This window comes from Nesoenas mayeri (assembly GCF_963082525.1).
Source record: "Nesoenas mayeri genome assembly, chromosome: 25".
Classification (NCBI taxonomy): Eukaryota; Metazoa; Chordata; class Aves; order Columbiformes; family Columbidae; genus Nesoenas; species Nesoenas mayeri.
The window spans coordinates 5612975-5634055 of record NC_137549.1 but is presented as its reverse complement, the minus strand read 5'-3'; the positions used below and the strand labels follow the sequence as shown (position 1 = coordinate 5634055).

The following is a 21081-nucleotide window of genomic DNA, read 5'->3' as shown; positions in this document are numbered from 1 at the left end:
GCGGTGTCACCTGAGAAATCTTCCCGAATCTTTTCCGGGCTCCAAAACCCCGGCATGGGCGGATTCACCAGCGTTTCCCAGGGAATCCGCTCCCCTAAACCCGGCTGATTCGGGGAGACGAGGGGGAGGCTGGGGGGGAAATGGTTGGCTTCCCATCCCTTGAAACGTGATTTAACCACGTTGTTCCACGTTGTTCACGCTCGTGCCGCGGCACCGGGAGGATCAGAGCTTGGGGACGTCCCCCAGCGTCACCGGAGCTGCCGTCCCGGTGTCCTGTGGCGCCCAAGTGTTGCTCACCGGGGACAGACAGGTCCCCTGGGTTGGCTCAAAGTGACAGAGCCCCTTTGTGTCCCGGGGCTCGGCGGCTCCTCGGGGGACACTGCCCGGTTATCCTGAGCCGGTGCCGGCGTCTGACACAGGTGGTGCCAAGTTTCGGTTTGGGGAAGAGAAGGTAAAAAAGAACTAGAAAAAACCCACAGCACGGCTGGCGTGGAATCCTGGGGATTCTCCCGTTTCCCCAGCGCTTTGGGTTTGGTTTGAAATGCCACCATGGGCACAGCTACAGCCCTGGGGTTTGGCTTTCGGGGACGCGCCGGCACCGCACCGGCGCTTTCTGTGTCAGCCGGAGGGATGAACCCGGCAGCCCGTGCTGGGAGCTGCGGGGCTGCAACCGGTCGAGCCGCTGGCCCCACGGGGCGCTGGGAGGCTTTAGCGGGTTTTGGAGGATGATGCTGTTCCAAAGGTGCCGGGTGCTGGCGAGACAGCGGGGTCACCGATCTGCCACCATCGCTTTTTGTTAAGTACGCGGTCACTCGCCTTTTTAAACAAAGTTGGAAAAAATGCCCCCGTTTTTAACACTAACGCAAACCGCGGCGTCTCCTGTGCGCCTCGCGGCCGCTTCCCCAGCGCCCGAGCGTGTTCACCCCCAAGATGTCACCCCCGGGATGTCGCCCCGTCCCGGTGCAAACGCTGGTGCAGGTGCAGCCGAGGGAAGGGGGTTTGTCCCCCGTCCCGGCACCGCGCTGAGCGCCCAGCGGCAGCAGGCGAAGCCTTTCTGTCCCTCCTTTCTTTTCCTTTCTTTCAATCTCTCACCCACCACAACCTGCGGCTCCGGGGCGCGCCGGGTTGTGCCGCGGCGGCGCTCGCTCTGCTCCGCCAGGGATTTCCCTCCATCCTCCAATCTCGTACAGTTCCAGCCTTATTTTTCTACTCCAGATTGCTGATTCTTCCTCTACGTTAGAGACCAGCGCATGGTGCTATAGCCGGGGAGCCGCGGGGCGGCCGCAAAAACCTGCGCGGCCGCGACCGGCGACTTGGGAACCACTCGGGGACCCGGCAGGGGCTGCGTCCCCCAACCCGACACCGGGACCCCCGCCCGGGTGGGCGTCAGCCCCGGGATCGCCACGGGGCAGCTCGTTGTACTGGTAAATACCGCGGGATGCTGTACCGGTGACACCATGGGATGTCTCGCCCGGTTGGTGCCAGTTCAGCATCTGGGAACATCTGGGGAACCCCCGGCATGGGGGGGTCCTGCCGGTGGGTGCTGGTGTCTCTCAGTGGGTGACTCGTTAGGTGGGAAAACCCTTTTGGTTTCGGTTTATTTTTTGGTTCACTCTTTTCTCCTCGTCTGAGTAAATCAGCGCTCATCCCGTAGGTGTTTTTGTATAGCATCAGTATCAGTGCGAATTACCGTAGTTGCTTGTACCTTGTTAGTGCGTTTGCCAAAAAGAAAAGACAAAAAAAAAGCCACTTTTGGGGACTTTTTAAGCGCTCGAGCTGGCGAAGGGGGCGCAGGGGCCTCTCTGCGCTGCCACCGGCTCCACAAAGGCCTTTTTTTGGACGTCGACACAAACCCGTCTGGCGTTTCTTTTTAGCGTGCGGTGAGGCCAGTGCCAAAAATAGAAAAGAGGGAGGCTGAGAAAGCCAAGGGACAGAGGAAACGTCGCTTCTATTTAATTTTTCGGCCCGTTTTCCTTGTGTTCCCCTCCCTGTCTCGGGGGCCGTCCCGGCGCAGATCCCCCCCCGCCGAGCACTTAAAAAGTCAACTTTATTTGACAAAGCAAAGGAGAAACATAACGCATTTACTTCATCGAACAGGAGCCACGTGTCCGATACTTCGCGCTCTTTATTTTTCTCTCTGGTCGGTTATTATCGTTATTATTTGCCAAACTCTGATCTCGTTGCCAAACGCAGCCCGGGGTTTGCGGCGCCCGTCCAGAGGGGCCATCGGTGTCTGTGGCGTCGGCTCCTCGTCGCGTCTGCCTTCGGACCCCCGGGTTTCATCGTTTCTGGTTGTGCCATAGGCCGATTTCTTGCACAAGTGTTTAATATTTTGTGGAATCGTTGTTAAGAAGTGAATTGATAACACAATTAAAAGGCTCACTTTTCATTTTGCCAGGTGTCCTGCACGCTCCGTCCCGGGAGGTGCCCGGGGGGGTTCGTTATCGCTGGGTAACGACCGACCCTTCGCGTTGGGTTCGGATGGAACCTCCTCAGCCCTGTCTTGGGACCTTGGGGACGTTCACCCATCGCTTCCCAGCGTCTCCCACCCATGTCTATGGCATCACCGGGGGGACACGAGGCCTCGCCGGAGCCACCAGCAGCATCTCCAGCGGGGACGGTGTCCCTGTCCCCTCCCATGTTGGGACATAGAGCTGCCCCAACACCCACCATTGCACAGAAGCTCAAACTGCCCCAAATCCACCGGGAGCGGGGCAGGGACGTGCCGGGAGCTGCTCCCACCCGCCCGGCGCCGGCGCTGGCAGCGCGGCGAGGCCACCGGAGCCGCGGTGCCACGGAGCTAAAAATAACACGGCCTCCGGCACGGGGCTATTTTTAGCGTCTGTGCAGCTATAATTATCCGCCCTTGGCGTCGGGGCCGGGGAAGCTGCTGGCACCGCGCGCCGGGGCTGCGGGGACGTGGCCACGGTGGCCACGGAGGGACGCGGGTCCCCTTGGCCCCACCAGACGTGTCCCCCCGTCCCTGGCGACCCACACAAGGGACAGTCCCGCTCTGAGCGCAGGGATGCGGGGGCTCGGGGACACCCCCCACCCACCGCAGGGAATCCCTCGGTGTCCCCGCTGTGACGCGGGGGGAGCCCCGGCCGCTCCTGTCCCGCGGGGGCGCAGGGACACCCGCGACGCACCGAGACCTCGGCCGTGACGCCACGGAGCGGCTTCCTGCTCCGGCATCCGGCCCCCGCGGTGGGGAATGCCACGGCCACCCCGGCTCTGTGCCTCGGTTTCCCCGCCTGCAGCGCGGTCCCCAGGGCTGTTTGTCCAAATCTGGAGCTGGAGAGGGGGCGAGATGCCCCAGGAGGACCCATGGGGTCCTGTGTGGGCAATGGGACGGGCACCCCGTGCCCTGGATCCCCTGATATCCCCCCCAAGTGGGTGCGAGGGCAGCTGGGGACAACCCATGGCCGGGACGGCCCCGCTCCAGCCGCCACTGAGACCAGACTCGTAAATCACCGGCTGCAGCGGCCCCAGCGGGATCCAGCCCAACCCCGTCTGCCCACCCCCGAGCCTAAAAGGGGCTCAGTGTGCCCCCCCATCCAAAACACCTCCATCCCTGACCCCCCTTGGTGGTCACCGGGGGACCGTGGTGGCGCAGGCTCGGCTCTCACCGGCCAACCAAACCAGCCCAGGCCCCCCATTCCCATCACGAGACCCCTCGCCCCGGTGCTGTGGGGGGTCCAGCCGTAGGTGGCCCCACCGGCGCTGACTCAGGGCCCCCCCAGACCCCGCGGCCGCCCTCGGTGTCTGCGCTGGCCCTGGAAACTGCGGCTCAGCCGCCGGCACCGCGGTGACTCAGGCTGAGGGGGGCACTGCAGCTGGGGGGGCGGGGAGCCCTGGGAGGGGGTTGCAGCAACGGGCCAGCTGTGGGGACATGAGGAGGGGTCTCCACTGCCCCCCACTGCCTGTGGGTCCCATTGCCCCCCTCTGGTTGTGAGTCCCTGGGGGGTCTCTGGGGTCCGTGGTGGGGGGTCCTGGGGCAGCACTGGGGGGGTTTAGGGGGCTCCTGAGGAGCGTGGGGGGGTCCCCGCTGCAGGATCAGGCCCCCAGAGTGCAACACACTGCTACCTGGGGGGCCCAGGGGTCTGTGTGTCCATGGGGGACAATGTGGGGAGTGATGTGTGTGTGTGACCCGGCTCCCATGGGGGGGCTCCATGGGGGGTTCCACATGTGCTCCGGGGTGGCTGCGGTGGGGGCTGCACCGCGGGTGTCCTGCCGGGCCGGGGGGACCGGGGGGTGTCACCCGTCCCACCCCCAGGCTGTGACTCAGCCCGGCCTGACACGCTCATCACGCTGCGCAGTGTGTCCCCCTCAGGTGACGCTGGGGGCAGGATTGGTGGCACCGTCACCACGCCGGGGTCACCGGGGCCTCGTGACCTGCGGGCTCACCAGTGAAATGAGTTTTGGTGAGGCTCAACCCGCCCTTTCCCTCCCGCCTTTCCCTGGGTGCTCGGGGGGATTGACACCCACGGGTGTCCCCGAGGGGGCTGGGACGGGTCCCCAGTGGCCTCGGTGGCATCACACTCACGCCACTGTCCCTCTGTGCCCCAGTTTCCCTTGGCAGAGCCAGGAGGGCGCAGGGCATGTCCCCACGAGGTGAAGCGCCCTGCGATGGCCACTGTGTCCCCAGCCAGACGGGATGGTCACTGTGTCCCCGGGCGGGCTGGACACCGTGTCCCAGCACGCTGGTGACAGCCGCGGGGCTGGCACCGACCCCGGCCGGTCAGGACGGGGTGTCCCCAGGGCAGAGCTGGGACTGTCACCCCGGGCTGGCACTGGGACACCCAGCGATGTCACGAGTGCACACGTGTGTGTGTGCATGTGTGTACATGCATGTTCACGTGTGTGTGTGCACAGGGGGGGCCCTGAGCCTTCGGGTTTCATCATCCCACCCTCCATGTCCCCAAGCCCACTGCGGGGGGGGCCCTTGTGGGAGAAGAACCCAGGAGTCCGGGCACCCAACGGGGGGGTCCTTTAAGGGTGCAGGTGCCCGCAGTTTGGGGGGGGGGGGGGGGGGGGGGGGGAGGGGGAGGGGGTTTATCACACCCCGGATGCAGGAGGACGGGGCCGGTCAGAGCGACCCCCCCGGGCCGTGGGAACCCGCAGCACCGGCTGAGTCCCGTTTCTCGGGGCGGGGGGATCCCCGGGCTGGGGGCGGGGGGGGGTTTCCCGGCCCCGGGTGGGGCGGTCTCGGTTCCCACGGCCGGGAGCCCGAGGGAGCTGCGGTTTCTGCGGGCGGGGGGGTGTGTGGAACGCTGAATCCCAAAATCCCAGCTCAACCCCCACCCGGGGGGAAGAACACAACGCTGCGTCCCCCGGGGTGGGGGTGGGGGGCGTGCCTCAGTTTCCCACGGCCCAGGGGCCCTGCGTGGGGTCTTGGCCACGGGAGCTGTTTTTTGGAGAAGGGAGGCGGGGGAATCTCCTCCCCTGCGGCGTGGGGGGGCCAAACACGGGTGGGAACCGCCCCGGGGCCCCTCCCCACCCCGAAACCCGCCTGGGAGCGGCTGGTCCCGCCGCCCGTGGGAACGTCTCCGGCAGCAACGCAGACACCCGGCACTTCACACATTTTATTGCAAATAATCATATAATTTTCTTCAATCGGTATAAGAACAGACTCTGGAATAGATTCAGATCCGGGTCTCCAAGTGGCTTGAGTGCAAAAACTGGCACTGCTGTAGCAAGTCCGTCGCTGCAGACCATAATTTATCCCTTGCAAAAGCAGCGGGTTTGCACGAAGGCTCCGTGCGCTGCAGTCCCGGCGGCTGTCGAGTCACTGATGCCGCAGAAACAAAACCAAAACCAGGCTCCACGTCGTCCCCGCGCTGCGCAGCGCCCGTCCCGGGCCACCCCGGCGCGGTCCCCGCGGCCACACGCGGCTCCTCGGCCCGGTGCGCCCGGCCAGCGTCCCACCGGCCCCCGCCGTGCCCACCGCTGCGCCCGGGCGGCTCCTTCCTCCTCTCCGCTCCAAAGGAAAAACTAAAGTCGGTGGGTGTTTGGGTTTGTGGTGTTTAACTGGCCGTTTTCTCCTTCTCCTCGCTGTTTTATCTCTTTATTCCTCCTCCTTCAGGCCCCAGGCGGGCGCGGCGGCGCTCACCGCTCCTGCAGACAGACGTACGGCACCCACTGGTTCTTGTCGCGGCTCTCGGCGCAGTAACTCGCCACCTCGGCCAGCCCTTGGCTCTTCCAGGCGTCCGTGTGCGGGTTCTGGGGAGCAGAAACACGCGGTTAGCGCCGGCGGCACCGCGACACGTGGCTCTGAGTGTGTGTGTCTGCGTGTCCCCCCCCCCGCCACCAACGCCCCGTCCCCGGCGCGGTGACTCACGGGGCCGCCGGTGCGTGGCCGCGCATCACCGGCCCACTCACCGTGACTAAGAGGCAGTGCAGGTCGCGGGGCTCGGCGCCCGGCTCGGGCTCGCCCAGGATGGCTGCCAGGCGCTGCATGCCCGAGACGCGCAGGATGTGGATGTCATTGTCACAGCAGAAAGCCTGGATGAGGGTGAAGTGGATCTGCAGGGCGATGTCACCTTCGTCCTCCTCGTCGGTGGCCAGCAGGCACAGCACCACGCTGTCGGGGTCCCTGAGGGCGCAACGGGGCGTTAGAGGAGGGGGGACGCGGGGCTGTCACACACCCTGTGTCACCCGGGCCACCCCCCTGCACAAACCCTTAGCACAGAGCGCTGTGCTAACTCCAGTCCTGGGCGCACCCCCAAACATGCGAACTGTGCTGGTGCTGTCCGGAACGCCCGGATAGACACCCCTGCCCCGACAAACAGACCGACAGACAGACAGACAGACAGACAGACACCTCCCGGGATACTCACACGTTCATGAGCTTGGCGGACTCGTACACCCCCACCGTGAGCCGGTCCTGCCGCTGCGCCGCCACCAGCACCCGCTCCACCGCCTCGCTCACCGCCTGCATCCTACCGGGACGGGGAAACAGCCGGTGAGCAGCGGCGACAACACAGACCCCCCCGCACCCCGCTGTCCCCGGGGCTGTCGCACTCACTTGCTGCTGTCGCAGGGCACCAGCTCCTCCAGGGTCATGGTGCAATTGTAATCCGGGGCGGGAGCCCAAGTGCCGCGGGTTCCGCGGGATGGAGGCAAATCCCAAGAGCGCTAATCCCGAGAGTGGCGGCGGTTCTGTCGCGGTTCTGTCGCGATGTTGTCGCGCTGCCCGTTCCCGTCCCAACGCCTCAGCAGCGCGATCGGTCTGAGTCCCGCGGCGAATCCGGAGCCACCTTTTATAGCCTCCCGCCGAGGGGCGGGGCGTTCCGCGGCGCCCCATCGGCGCCCATTGGCTGGCCCGGCACCAAGAGACGGGCGAGTGTCGCGGTGATTGGGCGCCGCCGGCGGGTCCCACGTGGGGATGAGCCGGTGCGGGGAAACCCCCGCCCAGAAACTGTGACCCCCCCGCGCCGGGAGCGGGAACCGGGAGCAGCAGCAGGGGGGGGTCGGTTCCTGCACCGGGGGCGCTGACCGTGGACCGGGGAGTCGCTCCGTGCACGGGGGCTGCAAGGGCGGGGGCCGTCCGAACAGCGGGGTCTGCACCGGGGGGTGCACCGGGGGTCCGGTTGTGCACCGGGGTTTGCACCGGAGATTCGGTCCGTGCACCGGGGCGGGGGTGTGCACCGGGGGTCCATCCGTGCACTGGGGGACTTTCCGTTACCGGCGGCGGCACCAGGGGGTCGGTCGGTGCACCGAAGGGTCTGTGTGCACGCCGGGGACTGCACCGGGGGGGGGCATTTGGTGCACGGGGGTGGCCCGGTCCGGTTGTACCGGGGGGTCGGAGCGCTCACGGCGGGGGGAACGGGGACACGCGCTGGGACCTCCGTGCAGCGGGGCCGCGGCGGGGGGAGCGGGGCTGCGCTGCTGGGCTGGGGCGGGCGGCGGCTGCCGCCTACCGGGGAACGTGGGGCCGCTCACACGGCCCACCCACGGTGCTGCCCCCCCCACGCGGGTACACCGGGGTTTCACACGTGGTGTCCCCGTCTCGGTCGCCCCGCCGCGGTCTCCGGGTCCCGCTGCAGCAGGGCCGGACCGCTGCGTGTCCCCGGGACCGATGGGGGTTCGGGGCGCGCCGCTTGCCCGTGCCCGCGTGTCCTGAGTCCCCACGCCGCCATCTGCCCGCGGGGGCCGTGCTGACACCGTGTGCGTGTCCTCACTGTCCCCGCCCCCACAAAGACCTCCGTGTCCCCCCCGTACCGCACCGGCGGCCGCGCTCCCGTCCCGCACACCGCCCCTCCAGCAGGCGGCGGGAGAGGCAGCGGGGGGCGCTCTGCCCGCCCTCTCGCTCGCCCTTTCGCACTGCCCTCTGGGAAGTGTAGTTGCGGCGCGCCCCGCCCCTTCCGCGCCGCGGGGGCGGGAACTACATTACCCAGAGGGCGCTGCGCGGGTGGGGCGGGGTCGTGGGGATGTGGGCGGGGCGCGGGGCCACGTGCGGGGGCGGGGCCATGGCCGAGCGCTCCCCGGGGCACCGGGTGCGCACCGGGACGGGACCGGGGGCGGCACCGGGACGGGCGCGCTGCGAGCGACCCCGAGCGGGCCGGGGGCGACCGGGCCGGGGCTGCGGGCCACGAGACTGGGGCCGGAGCGGGCTCGGGGCGAGCGGACCGGGACCGGGGCCGGTGGCGGGATGCTCCGTGACGCCGCCTTTGCCGCCCGCAGGGTCCCGCCCGCGCCGGCTCCGACACGGGGCTCCGCTCCCCCCGCGCCTCCCTCCGCCGGGACACACCAGGCGAGGGGTCGGACGGTGACTCCGAGACCCCCAGTTCGGGTGTGACCCCCGGCCAGCAGGAGGAGGCCGAGGAGGAGGAGGACGAAGGCCACCAGGTGAGGCTGCAACGTCCCCAACCCCGGTGTGATTTGGCGCCCACGCCGCCTCCCCGTGACCCACCCGCTGTCCCCCGCCTGTGTCCCCGCAGTGGCGGGTGGGCGACGCCTGCAGCGTGGTGTGGGAGGGGGACGGGCTGCTGTACCCCGCGCACCTGCGGGCGCTCGACCCCGTCTCCGGCACCTGCCTGGTGGAGTTCGACGGCTACGGCAACACCGAGGAGCGGGCGCTGGCCCATCTGCTGCCCCCCTGCCCCGGGGCCTGGAGGGACAGTGACACCGCGCAGGGTGGGGGTCCCCGCCGACCCAGCACCCCCTTGTCACGGGACACCCCGCTGGGCGTGAGGAGGAGGAAGAGCGAGCGAACACCGCGCTCCCCGCCGCCCCCCGAGGTGAGCACCTGCCACCCCCCAGCTTTGGGGGACCCCCTGCCCTCCTCCGTCTCTCCCTAAGGGGCTGTGGGCGCTGCCTGCAGGCCATGCCCCCGCCATGGCCACCGGCCCCACTGCGCGCCGTGCGGGAGGAAGAGGAGGAGGAGGCCCTGACCGCGATGCTGATGTCCTGGTACATGAGCGGATACCACACCGGCTTCTACGTGGTACGGCGGGGAGCAAGGGGTGAACGGGACAGGTGGGGGGAAGGAGAGGGACCCCCTGGCGACCCCCGACTCCTCTGTACTGCAGGGTCTCCGCGAAGGCCGGGCAGAGGCTGCTGAGCCCCCCCCGAGGCCACGGCGCAGGGGGAAGAAGCCCCCGCACAGTTAGGAAGGGAGGTGGGTTTGGGGACCCGCCTGGTTCCCTGGGCAGGGTCCTGCTCTCCAATTGCTACCCTGCCTGGGGGGAAACGGGGACAAGGGGGCTGGAACACCCCATTGCCCCCTCCTTGCTACTCACCCGTGTCCGATCCCCCCCAGCTGGATCTGCCCCCCACCAGTGGGGCAGCCGTGGGGCAGCACCGCGCTCCTGCTCCCCGGGGGTCCTGGCCGCAGGGACAAGGACAGCAGGCTCCCGCTGCCACGAGCAGCTCTGCATCAGAGCTGCAGCCCCCTCCGTCCCCCCGTCTGTCCCCAGCACTGTCCCCTCCTTTGGAATAAAGCTGTTTGTGAGACCCGCGTGTCAGCCTGTCTGCGCTGTCCCCACAGGGACCCTCGCTGTGCCAGCGCCGCGCCGGCGGCCGGGACGTGCCGGGATGAGCCACATCGCAGCCATGTTTGCTCAGGGAATTGGCAGCGTGGCCTGTGCCCCGCTGCGGGGCTGGGGGCTCAGCCCTGGGGGGGCCTCTGCGCCCGCTGGCTCTCGAGCTGCTCCGGCGGGACGTGGCACTGACGTGTGTCGCGCCGGCTCGGGGACACGTGTGTCCCAGGGGACGCATCTCCCGGGGACGTGTCCCCCTGTCCGGTTTGATGTCAGCAGCAGCATTTGGGGGGGACACGCGCACGCCTGCGCCCCATCTGCGTCAGCGGGTGTTTGCCCACGTCGGTGGCTGCGGGGTGGCGGGGGGGTATAAATCCGGCTGAGCCGGGCACGTCCCTGAGCATCCAGGGACGCGTCCAGCATGGGGAGCGCGTGGCTCTGCCTGCTCTGCCTGGCCGCCCTTGGCCTTGTCCTGCTGGGCACCGCGGAGCCGGCACCGGCGCTCCAGCCGGCACAGAGCCTGCCCGGGCAGAGCCGGGACGAGCTGGAGCTGGTAAGGGACCATCGAACCGATGTCTGCGGGGGACGGGGCCACCAGCAGCCCCCGCTCAGCTCTGGGGCACCTCGGGGTGCTCCCGCTGCCCCAGTTTGGGGGCTGGTTCTGGCTGTGCCGGGGCACCCCTGCGGTGTTGGGGAGGGGGTGGCTGAGCCCCGGGCTTTGGTTTCCATCGCTGCAGGTGGAGACGCTGCAGGAGGTGCTGGAGAAGCTGGGGAGCCGGGAGCTGCCGACGGTGGAGAAGAGGCTGAGCTGGGTGCCCTTGGTACAGCTGGGCTGGGGGGTTGCTCAGGGGGGTCAGACCCCCCCGCTGCAGCTGGACCCTGCGGGTGCGGGTGTGGGGTCCAGCGCCGGGGGGCCAGGCTGACGGTGCCGTCCCGCAGTGCGAGGCCGGGGAGCCGTGTGCCGTGCGCAGGGGCGCTCGCTTCGGGAAGCTCTGCAGCTGCCCCCGCGGCACCGCCTGCAACTTGTTCATCCTCAAGTGCTCCTGAGGGACCGGGGGCAGCATCACCAGGGACAGCATCACCAGGGACGGCATCACCAGGGACAGCATCCCCACCCACCGTGATGCGGCTGGCCCAGCCCGTGCCCTGCGCAGGAGAAGGGGACTCGTGGCCCCCAGCACCCCTGGGTGCCCTGGGCTGGGGGGTGCGGGTCTCCTGCTCTGGGGCTTTATTAAATGACTTGGATTCTCACTGCTGCCTGCTCTTTGGGGGTGCTGGGGGCGGGAGTCCCATTCTGTGGGGGGCACTGAGGTGGGGTGTGTGGTGGGGAGCAGGAGGGGGGACACTGTGTGGGGCTGAGGGCTGGTCCTGGAGCAGGGTGGGGTCTGGTGGGTCCAGCACCGTTTATTCCTGATCCACTGGATTAGCGGTTTGGGAACGGAGGCTGAGGGCGGGGGGTGAGGGGGCTGCACAGCCCAGCCCCATCCTGCTCCATCCTGCACTGCACAGCCCAGGCCGGCCCATGGCTGCTGGGTCACACACTGCACTGCACTCACTGCACAGCCCCTGCACCGCACAGCGTGTCCCTTGCACTGCGCTGTGCCACGCAGCCCCATCCCAGCACTGCACCCCGCTGCATCACGAACCCCCAGCTCTGCAGTGCACTGCACAGCCCCATCCCCACGCTGCCTCCCATCGCTGCACTGCCCTGCAACGGTCATTCGCAGCTCCACACTGGCCTGCGCGCCCCTTGCATTGCACTACAATGCAACTGCACTACGCTACACTGCAACTTAATTGCACTGCACTGCACCGCACTGCACCGCACTGCACTGCGCGGGCAGCGGACCCCACCACAGCGGCCCCACCCCGCCATTGCCCCTTTAAGGCCTCCCAGTCCTCCCCTACCCCTCCCCGTCTTTTTCCCCGCCGCGACGCCCCATTGGCCGGCGGTGACATCAGTGGGCGGGGATTGGCGGCGCAGCGGGGGCGTGGCCCGGCGCGGCGGGCGGGGGCGCCGAAGATGGCGGCGGCGGCGGCGGTTCGGGCCGCGGGGGCTGCGGGGGGCGCGGGCCGGGCGGCGGCGGCGGCTCCGGCTCCGGTTGCGCCTCCCGGCCCCGCCGCGGGGCCGCGCCGCTACTCGCTGCTGGCCATCGTGGGCGGCGGCTGCCACCGGCCCGGCCTGCTGGCCGCCGCGCTGCAGCAGCTGGAGCGAGGTGAGCCCGGGGCTGCCCCCCTGCGGGCCCGCGGGACGGGGCCTCCCCCGAGCGGGAAGCTCCGGGATCCGCTGGCCGGGGGCGCCCCCTCCCTGTCCCGGGGTCTCCCGGGATCTGACCTGTCCCCTCCCACCCCGCCCCGGGCCCTCCCAGTTCGCCCCCTCCCGTCCCGGGTCTCCAGGATCGGGAACCCCAAGTTCTGCTCCCACCCCAGGTCCAGAGCCCCGGGATCTGCGGCCCCCAAAGCCCCAGGAGCTGTCCCCCCTAAACCCCCGGGATCTGTCCCCCCTAAATCCCCAGGATCTGGTCCCCTAAACCCCCGGGATCTGTCCCCCCTAAATCCTCAGGATCTGTCCCCCCCAAGCCCCCAGGATCTGGTCGCCTAAATCCCCAGTATTTGTCCCCCCTAAATCCCCAGGATCTGGCTCCTTGGACCCCTGGGATCTGCCCCCCCAAGACCCCCGGGATCTGCCCCTTTTGCTGCCCCAGACCCCTGGATCTGCCTCCCCAGACCTCGGGGATCTGCCCCCCTAAGCCCCCTGGATCTGCCCCCCCTAAGCCCCCTGGATCTGCCTCCGGCTGTGACCGCAGAGCAGCCTGTGCTGGAGCAGGTCCCCAAAAGCATGGGGGGGACACACATATCACCAGGACAGCCTTGAGTCCCCCCCTCACCCTGCAGGGCAGGACCGAACCTCGCCGGCCCCGAGCAGCAAAACCACCCCAAAAAAACGGCCCCAAACTGCAAAAACCGCCCCAAAAGGGCCCCAACCCCTCGCCTGGTGCCTTGTGCAAAATTTGTGCAACCCCCCCGCAGCCACCCGGCTGGTTACGCCATCGCCACCGCTTCGCCGGGCCGGTGGTGGGACCGGTTGTGGCCATACTGGGTGGCCCCTGCAGTGGGGGGGCTGGTAGCCCCCCAAATCCCCCCCCTAAAGGGGTCCTGGGTGGTTTTGGGGCTGCATCTGACCCCGCTCGGGGACACCCGCACCGGTGCCAAATCCTCAAATCCTCCGGCACCGTTAATTCCTTTAATTGCCGGCTCTGACGAGCTGCGCCCGGGGGCCGGGGTTTTGGGTTTTGGCAGAGCCGGTGCTGCCGTGAGTCACCGCGCACGGTGCTCACCTGCCGGTCGGTACATCAGCCTGGGCTTGGGGGCTCGCCGGGGTGTCCCCAAACACCTGAGGGTGACATCGGAGGGGGGACCAAGGTGGACATGGGGGACACAATCCCCACGCTGCTGCTTCTTGTATAAACCACGTGGGTGCTGCGGTGGGTGCTGGTGGGTGCTAACAGGGCTGAGCCTTTTTTTGGTGTGTCCCCCCCAAAGGGATCCGCTCCTGGGACATCGACCTCACCTCCTGCAACCTGGACGAGCAGCTGAAGCTCTTTGTGTCCCGCCACTCGGCCACTTTTTCCAGCATCGTGAAAGGTAACAAAGCGCCCCCCCCGCAGCACTTTTTAATTGGTGGGGTGTGGGGAACCCTCTGGCCATGACGGGAACAGGCTTCGCTTTGTGGCCCCCCCAGCCAAGCCCCATGATCCCCCCACGTGAGAAGCCACTTCCTCCACCCATCCCGGCGCGATTTCCCATGGAAAAAAGGTCTCCAGTGGGTTCCCGCCTGTTTAGGAAGGGGGTGCGGCCCCCAGGCCCCCCTGGGAGCGCTCAGGGCTTGCTGCGCTGCTCGGAGGGGACAAGAGGGGCTCCCCCAGCCTGTCGCCCCCTTTTCGCTCCCTCCCCACGGCAGGAAGGACACGGGAAACGTGTCCCTGGGCTCAGCGGATCCGCTGGCCCCGCGCTGTCCGGCAGCGGGACGGTGCCTGTCCCTCTTTGCAAGGGGAGTGTCCTGTGTCCCCCCTGTCCCACCTCCATGGGATGAGGCCAACGCGAGGTGCAGCCCCGCGGTTTTGGGAAGGCGGGGGTGACAGCGCTGGGTCCCCGCAGGTCAGCGGACCCTCCACCACCGCGGGGACGTGCTGGAGACCCTGGTGCTGCTCAACCCCTCTGACAAGTCCCTGTGTGACGAGGTGAGCCCCGGGGGGGCGGGGGGGCCGTCGGGTGGAGCGCGGTGACATCCTCACGTCCCCCGTGTCCCCTCAGCTGCGGAACCTCATCACGGATGTGTCGCAGCACAAGCTGCTGGTGTTCGCCGGCCCCTGCGTGGAGGAGACGGGGGAGCTGATGCTGCAGACGGGCTCCTTCTCCCTGCGGGATTTCATCCAGATCTTCACCGACAAGGAGGTGCGGAGCTGGGGGCGCCCGGGGGGGACCTGCCTGCCCCCCCAGCTCCTGCTGGTGCACGGGGGGGCCGCGGGCTGGTGTTACTGGAGCGAGCGTCTGCTCACGTTCTCCGGCGTCTCGGCACGGAGGGGGAGGCTGGTCCAGCCGTCTGCGCCGCAGCAGCCGCGCCGGCACGTCCTCCCCCGCGGGGCTTGCGGGGGCAGCCCGGCCACGGCCTGGTCCTGAGCAGCAGCCGGGGGTGGGTGCGAGTGGGGGACCCCCGGGCAGGGGGTGCGCTGTGTTTGCTGAGGAGGGGGCGCTGCGGCCGGGCCCCCCCTGGGCGCCGCACTCCGCCTGAAGCCCTGTCCCCGTCCCCTGGCAGGTAGGGGACATCCTGAGCTCCGCAGCCCCCTCGGCCAAGGCCACGCTGACCATCAGCTGCCCCGATTTCGGGGAGTGGAGGGACGCGGGGCTGGACCATCACAACCTGCAGGACTTCATCGAGCTGCGCTACAACCCGGGCTGCGTCCTGCCCGCCATGGAGGGGCTGGAGGAGTTCATGGAGTATCTCTCGGAGTCTCTGGAGCCCCAGTCCCCCTTCGACCTCCTCGAGCCCCCCACCATGGTCGGCTTCCTCAAGCTCTCCAAGCCCTGCTGCTATATCTTCCCGGGCGGGAGAGGGGACTCGGCTTTTTTTGCCGTCAACGGCTTCAACGTTCTGGTTAACGGCGGTTCCAACCCCAAATCGTCCTTCTGGAAGCTGGTCCGGCACCTGGACCGCGTCGACTCCATCCTGGTGACGCACGCGGGGACCGACAGCCTGCCCGGCGTCAACAGCTTCTTGCAGAGGAAACTGGCCGAGCTGGAGGAGGACCCGTCCCAGGGCTCGCAGGGCACCGGGGGCGACTGGGCCAAGAACCTCATCTCCCCCGAGCTGGGCGTCGTCTTCCTCAACGCTTCCGAGAAGCTGAAGGCCATCGAGGGCAACTCGCGGGTGCTGAAGAGCTGCGACGAGGCCGCCCTGACCCTGCACTACCTGGAGAAGTTGGGGATCCGTCCCAACCCGCTGGCCCGGGACAACGGGCCCCGCGCCGAGCCCACCGTCCTCTTCCAGAAGATGGGAGTGGGCCGGCTGGACTTGTACGTCCTCAACCCCGTGAAGGGCACCAAGGAGCTGGAGTTCCTGCTGCAGCAGTGGGCGGGGGACAGCGGCTGCCCCAGGGAGCAGGACCTGCCGCTGCAGTGCCTGACGTCCGTGTGCGCCCTGCTGGTCTGGCACCCCGTCAGCCCCAGCGAGAAGATCATCCGCGTCCTCTTCCCCGGCTGCACCCCCCAGGGCCGCATCCTGGAGGGGCTGGAGAAGGTGAAGCACCTGGAGTTCCTCAAGCATCCCGTGGTCACCAAGAATGACTTGAAGGGGACGCTGGGGTCCCAACCGGAGAAGTTGCTCAAACAGAAGAGGGCGGAGAGCAAGGAGAGCCTGAAATCGGCTTCCAAGCTCAGCTTGGTGGACACCGGGACGCCGGCGCCGAAGGAGAGGGCTCCACCAAAAGCGGAGAGGAAGGAGGTGAAGGTTGGGACCAAGGAGAAGCCCAAACCCCTGGGGGAGACGGCCAGAGCGGGGTCGGAGGAGGAGAAAGCCAAGGATGCTCGAGCCAAGCTGGATTCTTCCCTGGAGAAGCTGAAGGTGGACGTGAAGCCAAAGCTGAGCAAGGAGAAGGTGGCGCCCAAGAAGGAGCCCGTCCCCCGCAAAGAGGAGAAGAAGCCGCTGAAGAAGGAGGAGGCGGCCGAGGCCAAGAAGGAGGCGAAGGTGCCGAAGAAGGAGGCGAAGGCCGAGCCGGCGCGCAAGGAGAGCAAAGCAGAGGCCAAGGCTCCCGCCAAGACGCCGGTGCGGAAGACGCCGGTGCCGGAGCCCCGCAAGCCCCTGGCCAAGGCCGGCAGCATCAAGAAACCGCCCCCGAAAAAGGAGCCGGAGAAGCCCAAGGGCAAAACCCCCCGGGAGGGAGGTGCCAGGAAGGAGCCGGGGGCGTCGGATGGCTCCAAGTCCTCGTCCCCCGAGGAGATGCTGCTGGAGGCCGAGCGGGGCCGCGGGGCCGCCTCGCCGGGGGCCGCCGGGAGGAGGAGGAAGGAGGAATCCACGGATGAAGGCATCACCACGGCCGAGAGTGAGCTGGAGCCCTCGCCAATGGAGAACGGGGGGGCCGGGGGCCAAGGGGACTCATCCTGCCTGGAGAACGGCCTGGAGGACCCCGACAGCCCCCAGCGGTTCCGCCACCTGGAGAACAGCCCCCTGCGAGCCGTGTGCCCCCCCTCGCCCCTGGCCAGGACCCCCAAGAGCGACCGCAGCGTCAACTTCGACCTGACGCCCACCGGGATGCTCAACCACGGCCCCGAGGGCGGCGAGGACGCCTGCGGCAGCTCCGAGGAGAAGACGCTGGAGATGATGTCCCCGGCCAGCTCGGGGCCGGCCAGCGCCGGCCACACGCCCTTCCACCAGTCACCGGTGGACAACGGCGCCGAGGAGCCGGGCGGCAACCGGCAGCCGAACCCTTGGGCCGCGGCCGGGGGCAAAGCCGCGCAGGACGGCGCCGCGCAGGAGAAGCAGGCGGGCTGCTTGTCCCTCAGCCCCTTCAAGGACGACGTCCCCGACGTGTCCCCGACCATCACCACCCCCTCGCTGCCGGCCGAGGTGGGGTCCCCGCACTCCACCGAGGTGGACGAGTCGCTCTCCGTGTCCTTCGAGCAGGTGCTGCCGCCCGTCAGCGAGTCCCCGCCGGAGGACGGCAGGCGGTCCCGGGGCGCCGGGGGGACACCGGAGCCGGAGGCCACCAAGGGCGGGTTGTCACTGCCGCTGCGGCCGTGCCACCACCCGCCGCGGGCTGACGGTGACGCAGTGGTGCGGCCGGGCCGCCGCTCCGACTCGCCCCACGACGTGGACCTGTGCTTGGTGTCCCCCTGCGAGTTCGAGCATCCCAAATCGGAGCGGTCGCCCTCGGCCGCCGCCAGCCCCCGGGAGCTGTCGGACAGTGACCCGTCGCAGGAGCTGGTGCCACCGCGGGGCCGCCCCCCCCAGCCGCCGGGCGAGACGCCCCCCACCTCCGTCAGCGAGTCGCTGCCCACCCTCTCCGACTCCGACGTCCCTCCGGCCACCGAGGACTGCCCCTCCCTCCTGGCTGACGGGCTGGAGTCGGACGAGGACTCGGAGCAGCCCCCCCGCGGCACGGCCAGGGTCCGGGACCCCCTCCCAGCCCCCATGAGGGACCCATGTCCCCTCCCCGCCCAGCCGGGCATCTGCATGGTGGACCCCGAGGCGCTGCCGGCCGGGAAGAAGGAGCCCCCCCCCGGCAAGGTGAAGAGGACCCCGTCCCGCGTGGGCTCGGCACCCGCCACCCCCAGAGCCGAGCCCCCCCGCCACCCCACGCTGCCCCCCAAGGCCAGGGCTGCCACCAGCTCGGCCCGTGACACTGGGGACAAGGCCAAGCTGCCCCTTGGGGACAAGAAGGGTCTCGCCGGCGGGGACACCCGCACCTCGGGGACAATGCGCGGCGCTGGAGCCCGGATGGCAGCGGGAGCTGGCAGAGCGTCACCAGCAGGTACACGGCGGGGGACACGGGGGTCCTGGCGGGTATGGGGCTGGGGGGTCCTGGTGGGTATGGGGCTGCCGAGGGGACACGGGGGTCCTGGTGTCCCCATGCTGGAGCCGCTGGGAGGCACCGCAGCGGGGTGAGGGGTTTGGGGGTGTCACTCACACCTCCCGTCCCCCCATCCCGGCAGGCACACGAACCGCTGCCCCCCCGGGCCCCCCCGTCTACGTGGACCTGGCGTACCTGCCCGGCTCCTGGAGCGCCCGGACGGTGGATGAGGAGTTTTTCCGGCGCGTGCGGTCCCTGTGCTACGTGGTGAGCGGGGACGACCACCTGAAGGAGGGGGTGCTGCGCCCCCTCCTCGACGCCCTCCTGGCCGGCAAGCACCAGTGGGGCACCGACACCCAGGTGAGCCCCCCCCAGAGCTGAACATGAGCCAGTGTGTGCCCAGGGGCCACCAGCGTCCTGGCTGGTACCAGCACTGGTGTGGCCAGCAGGACCAGGGCAGCGACCATCCCTGTGCGGGGACCTGGGGAGGCCAAACCTCAAATCCTGGGGGCAGTTTTGGGCCCCTCACGCCCTTGAGGTGCTGGAGCGAGTGGAGAGAGGGAACGGAGCTGGGGAAGGGGCTGGAGCACAAGGGTGATGGAGCGGCTGAGGGACCTGGGGGGTTTAGTGAGGAAACGGCCCCAAGTTGCGCCAGGGGAGGTTGAGGTTGGATTTGGGAACAATTTCTTCCCCAAAGGGCTGTGGGGCATTGAACAGGCTGCCCAGGGCAGTGCTGGAGTCACCATCCCTGGAGGGCTGGACAGACGGACACGAGGTTCTCAGGACATGGGGCAGTGCTGGGGTGGGTTATGGTTGGACTCGATCTTAAAGATCTTTTCCAACCCCAACGATCCTCCGGTTCTGGGGGTTGGTGACGTGGTGACTCCTCCAGGTGACCCTGATCCCCACCTTCGACTCGCTGGTGATGCACGAGTGGTACCAGGAGACCCACGACCGGCAGCAGGAGTTGGGCATCACGGTGCTGGGCAGCAACAGCACCGTGGCCATGCAGGATGAGACCTTCCCCGCCTGCAAGGTGGAGTTCTGAGGATGGGGGGGCTGTGGCATGGGCTTCATCCCCACCCTCCTCCTCCTCCTCCGTGAACCCCCCCTCTCCATCCCTGCAGGGCTGCACCAGCCGCTGTGGCTCAGCGGGGAGGGAGAGGGGGGTCTGCTGGTGGGGGGAATGGGCTCGTGGCCCCCCCCAGCACCCCCAGGACTGGCGGGGGGCTCCCCACAGCACCCACAGGCCGCGTGGCTCCCGCATGCCCACCCCTCGCTCTGCACCCACCGCCGTCATGGGGGGAGGTGGGTGAGGGACCAGCCGGGGCTGGGGCGACACTGCCTTTTGGGGGGGGGGACGGGATCCACCCCCCCGCCCCGCGGTTCTGAGCCGTTTCCCGGCCCCACTCGATTTAACAGGGTAAATTTTGTCATTTGCTGCCCCTACCCCCTCCATGGACAAGCCACTACTGCCCCCCCCCCGTACCCACAACCCCGGCCCCCGGGGGGGCCTGTTCCCCTTTCTGGGTGGGGGCACCAGGCTGGGACAGACCCCCCTGGTTCACGGGGCTGCAGCGGCTGCTCCTCCAGCACTACGGCCCCGGGGCTTTGTCCCCAGCACTGTCCCCCACCCCCAGCACGACCGGACCCCCCGTCACGTGCAGCACCTGCAGGGGGGGCGCTGTCCTCTCTGCTGGGACCTGACAGCTCGCTGCACCCATGGCACCCACCCACCACCCCTCAAGTTGCTGGGAGGCTGTTAAAGAAACAAATGTCACGTGCAATTTGTAAGGGCATTTGTGAGCAGAGATTTTTGGGGGGGAAAGCCGGCCTGGGGCGGGGGGGACAGGACCTGTGTGTCCCCCCCCATCCCAGCTGTGGCAAACACTAACCTGTTTTGTAGGAGGCTCCTTACTGGCTCTTTTTGTAATGAGTTTTTTTCCCTTTTTTCTTAAAAAGAAAGAAAACAACAAAAAAAAAGTGAAAACTGAACAAACCAAACGTGTTCTGGCGGGAGGTTATTTATCTGTGCCCCCCCCCCCCGATCCCCCAGCCCCGGGTACTGGCTGGTGGCTGTGGGGGCTTTTACCTTGGATTGTATCGTCCTACGTGTTCGGGGAGGGGGGGACTGAATGTTTCACCTTTAGTGCTTTATATATTATTTTCTTAGCTGGAGGCTGGTTTGGAGGTTGGCGGGGGGGCGGGGAGGGCTGTCCCCCCCACCCGTGGACGCCGCAGCGCTCCCTGTCTTGCACGCCACGTTCCTGTTTGGCACATGTGTTGAAAACGAGCATTAAAGAGAAGATAACTCCCGGCTGCGCTCTGCCTCCTGTTTGGGGGGGGGGTCCCTTGGTCTTTGTGGTGGGGAGGGGGCGGGCTGGGTGCCACTTGGGGGCCCCTGGGGTGCTGGGGGGGATTTGGGGGTGCAGGCTGGGTTGGGCTCACCCTGGTGGGAGGTGGCGGGAGAGGGGCTGGGGGGTCCAGAGCATCATCTGGGGGGGGCGTTGGAGAGGGGTTGGGGGGGCGGCTGTGCTGCAGGGCTGGTGCAGCAGCGCTGCTGAGGATGGATGCAGGGTTGCCATGACAACCGCATCCCCATCCCCGCCACCCCCGGCCCGCAGGGGGGGCTGCAGCCCCCGCGCTCTGCCCCCGCACACTCGGCACGGGGAAGGGGAGGGTGGGCGGTTCGGGGGGGGGTTGGAGGCTCCCTGGTGCTGGGGGGGGGGTCCTATGTCCCTGTGCTCCAGCTGAGCCCCCACCCTGTGGGGTCAGCCTGAGCCTGGCAGGACCAGGGAACCCAAACTCTCCACCCACCCTCCGCCACCCCCCCAATTTCCCCCATCCCAGCCACCCCCAAAACCTCCCTGTCCCCAAAATCTCTGTCCCCAGAACCTCCCTGTCCCTAAAATCTCTGTCCCCAGAACCTCCCTGTCCCCAGGCCCTTTGCTCTGGCAGTGGGGCCGTGGCAGCGTCTCAGGGTGTGGGGGGCTCCTCGGGGGTCCTGCGGCGGGGGGTGGGGGTCACTCGGTGGT

General features: G+C 68.3%; 4 protein-coding genes across 4 annotated transcripts; 3 read left to right on the top strand and 1 right to left on the bottom strand.

Moving 5' to 3' along the window:
• Window positions 1-5568: 5568 nt before the first annotated feature.
• Window positions 5569-7217, bottom strand: GADD45B (growth arrest and DNA damage inducible beta). The gene is made up of 4 exons (XM_080359259.1): window positions 7025-7217; window positions 6837-6938; window positions 6379-6592; window positions 5569-6219 (listed from the first exon to the last, which is right to left on the bottom strand). Exons 1-4 carry the CDS (start codon window positions 7060-7062, stop codon window positions 6106-6108), a joined length of 468 nt encoding a protein of 155 aa, XP_080215385.1. The 5' UTR covers window positions 7063-7217; the 3' UTR covers window positions 5569-6105.
• A 1233-nt stretch (window positions 7218-8450) lies between these two features.
• Window positions 8451-9923, top strand: LOC308049459 (uncharacterized protein). The gene is made up of 6 exons (XM_080359130.1): window positions 8451-8495; window positions 8683-8847; window positions 8940-9239; window positions 9323-9445; window positions 9531-9619; window positions 9761-9923. Exons 1-5 carry the CDS (start codon window positions 8469-8471, stop codon window positions 9609-9611), a joined length of 696 nt encoding a protein of 231 aa, XP_080215256.1. The 5' UTR covers window positions 8451-8468; the 3' UTR covers window positions 9612-9619; window positions 9761-9923.
• A 478-nt stretch (window positions 9924-10401) lies between these two features.
• Window positions 10402-11027, top strand: LOC308049518 (cocaine- and amphetamine-regulated transcript protein-like; the record flags this gene model as incomplete). The annotated part of the gene is made up of 3 exons (XM_080359200.1): window positions 10402-10533; window positions 10718-10801; window positions 10920-11027. 3 exons carry the CDS (start codon window positions 10402-10404, stop codon window positions 11025-11027), a joined length of 324 nt encoding a protein of 107 aa, XP_080215326.1.
• Window positions 11028-12003: 976 nt separating this feature from the next.
• On the top strand, window positions 12004-19825 carry MAP1S (microtubule associated protein 1S; the record flags this gene model as incomplete). The annotated part of the gene is made up of 7 exons (XM_080359199.1): window positions 12004-12196; window positions 13524-13625; window positions 14139-14221; window positions 14295-14435; window positions 14797-18007; window positions 18189-18406; window positions 18939-19825. The coding sequence occupies 7 exons, from the start codon at window positions 12004-12006 to the stop codon at window positions 19092-19094; spliced, it is 4104 nt and encodes a 1367-aa protein (XP_080215325.1). The 3' UTR covers window positions 19095-19825.
• Window positions 19826-21081: the final 1256 nt, after the last annotated feature.

Coding starts and splice junctions, on each gene's coding strand:
- GADD45B (XM_080359259.1), bottom strand. CDS start 7,062: ATGACCCTGGAGGAGCTGGTGCCCTGCGACAGCAGCAA. Junction 6,939..7,024: donor GTGCCCTGCGACAGCAGCAA/GTGAGTGCGACA, acceptor CCGTCCCGGTAG/GATGCAGGCGGTGAGCGAGG. Junction 6,220..6,378: donor TGCACTGCCTCTTAGTCACG/GTGAGTGGGCCG, acceptor TCTGCTCCCCAG/AACCCGCACACGGACGCCTG.
- LOC308049459 (XM_080359130.1), top strand. CDS start 8,469: ATGGCCGAGCGCTCCCCGGGGCACCGG. Junction 8,496..8,682: donor AGCGCTCCCCGGGGCACCGG/GTGCGCACCGGG, acceptor TGCCGCCCGCAG/GGTCCCGCCCGCGCCGGCTC. Junction 8,848..8,939: donor AGGAGGACGAAGGCCACCAG/GTGAGGCTGCAA, acceptor GTGTCCCCGCAG/TGGCGGGTGGGCGACGCCTG.